General features: G+C 46.6%; 1 protein-coding gene across 5 annotated transcripts in view; it reads right to left on the bottom strand.

The window, feature by feature from the left end:
• Positions 1-6455, bottom strand: part of SAMD12 (sterile alpha motif domain containing 12) — a 730431-nt gene extending 723976 nt beyond the window's left edge. For 4 of the 5 annotated variants that reach the window (XM_089659044.1, XM_089659047.1, XM_089659043.1 and 1 more), the window contains exon 1: positions 6319-6431. Coding sequence is in view for 1 of the 5 variants with exons in the window: in XM_089659045.1 (XP_089515171.1) it covers positions 6319-6331 (13 nt within the window). In the remaining 4 variants the exon portion in view is untranslated. Of the gene's footprint in view, positions 1-6318 lie in introns of all 5 variants that reach the window. The other variant, XM_089659045.1, reaches the window with a different exon arrangement.
• Between the last annotated feature and the right edge of the window lie 484 nt (positions 6456-6939).

The raw sequence follows: 6939 nt of genomic DNA on the forward strand, positions 1-6939 counted from the left end.
CATAAAGTTCTGCTCCTATTGAGTTCTACAGTCCTTCTCCCATACGAATGTGCCCCCATACAATTCTGTCTTTACAAAGTCCCTCTCACAGACTTGCCTCCATAAAGTTCTGCTCCTATTGAGTTCTACAGTTCTTCTCCCATATGAATGTGCCCGAAGACAATGCTGCCTTCACAAAGTCCCTCTCATAGAGACCTGCCTCCATACTGTGCTGCCCCCATACAGTTCTTCTAATAAAGTCCATCATATGGTGCTGCCCCTCATATAGCCCTTCCATAGACTGCTGCCCGCACAGAGTCACATGCAATCCTTCCCCCCCCATAGAATCCCCTCATATAGTCCTTCCTTAATAAAGTCTTGCCTGTAAGGGTTCCACTCTTGAAGACCCTACACCATTGAATATAGCTGCAATAAATGCCCCCTCATATAGTTATTCCTCCAGATAATGCTATCCCTATAGAGTACCCCGCTTCATAGAGTAAGCCTAATACAGCCTTTCCCCTTTAAATACCACCCCATAGAGTTCTCCTCATACAGCCCTTCACCCATACGTAGTTGAATCTACAGAGTGCATCCTTATATAGTTCTTCCTACATACAATGTTGCCCCATAGAATCCTTCCATATAGTTTTTTCACCATTAACTACTGTCTCCATATAGAGTTCCCACTCCATCATAAAATGTTGCTCACATACTGCTCGGGCCCCATGCTCCCTTCAGTTCCCCTAATATAGCTATTCCTCCAGATGGTGTTGCCCCATACTGCCCCCTTTATGAAGTTCTGCCCCAAAGAATACCCCTAATACAGTCTCATCTATACAATACAACATATGCAGTTGCCCCCACAGAGTACACCTCCCATAAAGTTCATTCTCCATATGGTGCTGTCCCAGACAGTGTCCCTCATAGTCTTGTCACCATAAACTACTGCCTCCATAGAGATCCCACTTCCCCCACCATAAAATGCTGCTCTTATACTGCTAGGGCCCATGCCTAGGGCTCATTTGTGAAGTCCTCAGGATGGGATTCCATCCAGCCTCCACCCCACCCATGCAAAGATAGCACCAGCACTGAAACCACTTGCCACAGATACCACTGTATAACACCATGTGACCACAGCAGCAAATAGAAGTCTGACATTCCATGGACAATTATATTGAGTGCCAGGCTCTCTTCCTTCCCATCTTGTAGACTCACTTCTAACATGATCCAAGGACTATCTACTGATTGTCCTCAAAAACTCTAATATGAAAGGTCCAAAATGGTAGACATATGTTTGCCTTCTAAGTCTCAATATTTCATTTATTTCAGGTACTTATATAGCGCCGTCAATTTACGGAGAATGTACAAATAGAAATATTGTATATTCACATCAGTCCCTAACCCTCAAGGGGCGTACAATCTAAGGTCCCCAACTCACATTCATACATACACATACTAGGGGCAATTTAGACAGGATCCAATTAACCTACCAGCATGTCTTTGGAGTGTGGGAGGAAACCGGAGAACCTGGAGGAAACCCACGCAGGCACAGGGAGAACATGCAAACTCCAGGCAGGTGGTGCCAAAGCTGGGATCCTACAAACTTAGTGATGCTAGGGGGAAGTGCTAACCATTTAGCCACTGTGCTGCCCATAGAGAACATTAGGAAGGTTTCTTTTCAAAACCTGTCCTAGAGACACAACAGGACGTAAGAAGCAACAGAAACTGACTATAAACTGTTGGTGTCAGTTTATAGTCAGTTTGAGACACTTCTGATTAATTCAGAACTCATGTGCATTTGATTGCAGTTGACCTCCTTCTGAACGTTTTTGACCTGCCTTAACCAGTTCCCTACTGGGCTAATTCTGACATTTCTCTCCCAATTAGTATTTTTTTTCTAGAAAATGTATGTTTTTTTTTTTAATGCAGAGGACCTAGAAATAAAATGGTGGGTGTTGCCAGGGCCGTGGATAAGGGGGTACCACCGGTCCTACTGTACAGGGCCCAGGCAAGCAGGGGGGCCCAAGCAGCTGGGTGAATCGAATGTGGGCAGGGAGGGTGAATGGCACAACATTGGGGGGCAATTACTGGAACCGATCCCCTGTATGGCTTTCTTTGCAGCAGCTGAAAGCTGGTTTCTTCCACCTCCCTCCTGCCAGCTTTCAGCTGCTGCAAAGAAAGCCATACAGGTGATCAGTTCCAGTAATTGCCCCTCCCCCCGCCATGCTGATCTCCCTCCCTGTGCACCATGCGTTTCCCTCTACTGCCCAGGCCCCCCTGTATACCAACCCCCTGCAAATACATGTGGGACTTCTGTGTGCGTTATGGCTATTGATACTAACATTTCTAGGTAAAGTTGATCCAGGGAATATCTGATTGCCTCTCGGAGGATCATAAAGGATTTTTTTCCCCTACAGGAGCAAATTAGATTATGCTTTGCTGGGTTTTTTTTTTTTGCCTTCCTCTGGATCAAATGTGGGTATATGATAACTTTTTTTTTTTTTTAATGGTTGAACTAGATGGACTTTTGTCTTTTTCCAGCCAGACTAACTATAACTATGTTTGAGCATAAGCATGGGGGGGTGGAAAACACTTTAATTTTTTTAAATTATTGGCCTCCAATGCAGGCTGCTTTCCTGGCTGCTAATGGCTAGGTAAACAAAGAGCCGAAATCGGAAGTGACAAAATTCTCTTCATTTCTGGGGTCACAGAGAGGGACAAACAACGTCAGTGTCATTGTAAAGCAGAACTCCAGTCAAAACTTTTAAGTGCTCGTTTTTTCCAGGGGCTCAGGGAAAAGCTGTGCTTACCCATTCCTCCGACCCTCTGGAAAATTGCACTCCCCCACATCCAGCAGTGGACTTTTCCTGCCACCCTCATGTCCGGAGCTGGTCTATGGGCATGATGATGTCAGGAACAGTCCATGCACAAGACTGCTAACGTAGGGGGGTAGCAGAAGTGGCAGGAACCGGACTTGCACTCAGAGGACTGGCGGATTAGGCAAGTATATTTTTGCTTTCTGAGCCCCTAGACAAAAACGATCGTTTAACCCATGTAGTGCGGGCACAACCCCACTTTATGGGAAAATAATAATCTCTTCTTTAAAGATGGACATGCATGTAACTGGCCTCCGTTAAACTGCAATCTCTTTTAGATCTACCAAGGGCTTAACTGAGTAAATGCAGATTGAATGGGCTGCTTAGGGCATAGTTTTGGTCGTTCAGGGCTGATGGACTTTAGGTTTGAGAAGCTTCTGAGTAGGGATTTTAGTTATTTATTTCAGGTCGTTATATAGCACTGTCAATTTATGCAGCGCTTTACATATATATATTGTATATTTCACATCAGTCCCTAACCCTCAAGGGGTGTACAATCTAAGGTTGTATGAGGGATGAGTTCCGGAGTGTTCAAACCCTAGCCTGAACCCACCTGAGTGGTCCCATCATGAAGATGTCACGTGTAGTGGACCAATCATAAGCAGCATACCCGACTGCAGAGCCGCGAGTATACATGCCGAAAGCAGCATACCATGCTCATGACTGGCCCAGGACACATGACAGCTTCCTGATGGGACCACTCAGGTGGGTTCAGGCTAGGATCTGAACACATCTATGGTCATCCTAGCTTCTCAGGTCATTCAGATTCCATTGACAAGTCCATTTGCCCTGCTTCAAGCAGTTTTTTTGATTTCCATAGAATTGTATTGAAATGCAAAACCCGCTTAAAACGGAAAAAAAAAAATCATGAGTCCCCTGCAGGTTAATGCCATAATGTGCTAGTATGCATTATACATTATGATAGACTTACCTTTTATATGGAGTCTCCAGCGGTGCGCTGTCACCACGCTTCCATCTTCACCCAGTCTTCCTTCCAGGATCGCACTTTCCAGCCATTTGAATGGTGTTACGATCGCAGCACAGCGCTTGTGCCAGGGACATCAACGGTTGCTGCAACTGTGAATATTTCCTAAACAGTGCTTGTTTAGGAGATATTTATTGTACCTACTGGTAAGACCTATTACAAGCTTACCTATAGGTAGAAGTGTCATGAAACCCAAAATGTTTAAATATAGTATTGCATTTTATGCATATTCCATTAAAGCAGGGTGTCAAACTGGCGGCCCTTCAGCTGTTGTGAAACTACAAGTCCCATCGTGCCTCTACCTTCGGGAGTCATGCTTGTAACTGTCAATCTTGCAATGCCTTATGGGACTTGTAGTTTCGCAACAGCTGGAGGGCCGCCAGTTTGACACCTGTGCCTTAAAGGGTTAGTTCACCTTTACCTAGAAACTGCCTATGCAGATAACGGGCGTCTGGAAATAAAAAACTGTGCAGCTCTGACTAAAGTAATGCCTTTGCTATAGGTGATTTACATACCTCATAAAGCCTGACCTGAATACTACCACGATGTTGTTAAGTGAGGCCTGGTCATTACTGCTCACCTCCACCATCACAGGAATGAGCTCTCAAATGCTGAGATCAGAGCTACTACATCAGTGGAGAGAGAGAAAGCATGTGAGGGGGGTTTGAATCCGAGAAAGAGCTCACTCCTGCAACGGTGGAGGTGATCAGTAATGACTAGGCCTCACTTAGCAACATCCTAGCAACCTCCTGGGAAGGGAATATTCTAGTCAGGCATCATTGGTTGCTTTTCTCAATAGTCGCTTTTTTGTTTGAAGGCCCTGTGCAGGCTGTGACTAGAACTTTCAGAAAAATCAGAAATTGCTCTAATGCAGGGGTCTCCAAAATCCATGGCCTCTAAGTCACATCCGGCCTGCTACAAGATTTTATCCAGCCCCACAGCTAGGGTGAGTGGTGTATGTTCAATTTGCAGATTGAGGACTATGCTTGTCAGAGGCTACCTACCCCCCCCCCTTCCCCATGTAATGGGGGGACCCTGATGTAAGGAGAGGGAGGGACTCTCATGGGGACCCTGACTGTAAGGGGGGACTCTCACGGGGACCCTGACTGTAAGGGGGGACACTCACGGGGACCCTGACTGTAAGGGGGGACACTCACGGGGACCCTGACTGTAAGGGGGGACTCTGATCGGGTCATTGATGCAAGGGAGCAGGGGGACTCTCAAGGGGACCCTGATGTAAGTGGGGGGGAACTCTGATGGGGAAACTGATGCAAGGTGGGGACTTGGATGGGGACCCTGATGGAAAGGGGGGGGGGGACTCTCATTGGGACCGTGATGTAAGGGGGGGCTCTCATGAGGACCCTGATGTAAGGGCAGACTATGATGGGAGCCCTGATGTAGAGGGGGCCCTGATGTAAGAGGGTATTCTGATGGGGACCCTGACGTAAAGGGGGGGGGGGGGAACTCTCATGGGCGCCCTGGTGTAAGTGGAGGGAGGACTCTCATGGGCACCCTGATGTAAGAGGTGGACCATGATCGGGACATTGATCCAGAGGAGGGACTCTGATTGGGACACTGATGTAGAGGGGGGGCTCTGACTGAGAGACTAAAGGAGGACGGGCTCTCATGGGGACCCTGATGTAAAGGTTGACTGTCATGAGTACCATGATTTAGGAGGGGACCCTCATGAGGAACTTTACGTAAAAGGGAGACTCATGGGGACACTGATGTAAAGGGGGGACTCTCATGGGGACACTGATGTAAAGGGGGGACTCTCATGGGGACACTGATGTAAAGGGGGGACTCTCATGGGGACACTGATGTAAAGGGGGGACTCTCATGGGGACACTGATGTAAAGGGGGGACTCTCATGGGGGGGGGGGTACTGATTTAAAGGGGGACTCTGATGTAGACCCTGATGTATGGGCAAACTCTGATGGGGACCCTGATTTTTTTTTCTGACCCCTGAATATTTGTAAAATATACAATGCGGCCCTCATACTGAAACATTTGGAGACCCCTGCTCTAAAGAGCTTACAATCTACAAAAGAGGACAGACACACATTGCACTAAAGAATCTGCGGCATGATTTTGGCTCAGGTTGGACCAGTTAGGTATCATGGTGACAGGAGATGGATGTTAAGAAACAAAGCAATAAAAATGCAGATTACACGGATTACCTATAATAAAGTAATAATTAGCCAGCGCTGGCTCACACGCCAGCTCATACTAACTGCACCCAGAAGACATTGCCTAGGCAATGCCAAAGTTCTCGGACAACCTCTGACCATGCCAGCAGCCTCTGCAGCCCCTCTGATGTCATACTGCAGCCTGATGATTGGCTGGTGACCAGAGACTGCACCCCTCCACACTGATCCATGACATCACACTGCAATCCCAAAATGCAAAAACCATCACAGCAATCATAATGCTAATAATAATAAAGATTCCAGGCTGTGCACAGCCATCACTCACCTTCCACAGCCATGATCTCAGCACTGTCCTGATGTACACATTATTTCTGAAGCCCAGGGACCATCTGCCTCTTCTATACAGCTGCTTATGTATTTCTGCTTTCCCTGCTATGGGAAACCTGCAGAGAGCAAGCCTGGGAACCAGCGCAAGGCTTCATGGGAAATGTAGTTCTTTTGGTTTACAGATCCTCATATTTTTCTGCTGATGCTTGCTGACGACGTCAGGGAGGTTTGATTTTATGAATTAACTGACCAACTGCAATCCAAATTTTCTGATTATGGAGCAGAGTTTGTGGAGGGTGCTGATTTATAGGGGGGAGGTGGACTAATGATGAACTACATTTCCCAGCATGCCTCACGGGAGGAGCAGAATTTGACAGCTAGTGCAAGTATTTCCTTAATAACTTCCTTCTCAGGTGCAGAGACATGCTGGGTGACACAAAGCCTGGACACAGTGCAGCTGCTCTGCTGGAAAAACTGGATTTTTCTAAATTGTAGCTACTTATATCTAGAGGAAATATTGTAGAAGGAAATGTGGTCAGCAGAATGTTACAGTTGGGTTGCAAGATCTAAGGAACTTTTCATAAAATGTCTTGTTCCTCATTATTTTGGGCCCCATTCA

This window comes from Staurois parvus, unplaced genomic scaffold, assembly GCF_062004578.1.
Source record: "Staurois parvus isolate SC_StPar_1 unplaced genomic scaffold, SC_StPar_1.0 ptg000030l, whole genome shotgun sequence".
NCBI classification, from domain to species: domain Eukaryota; kingdom Metazoa; phylum Chordata; class Amphibia; order Anura; family Ranidae; genus Staurois; species Staurois parvus.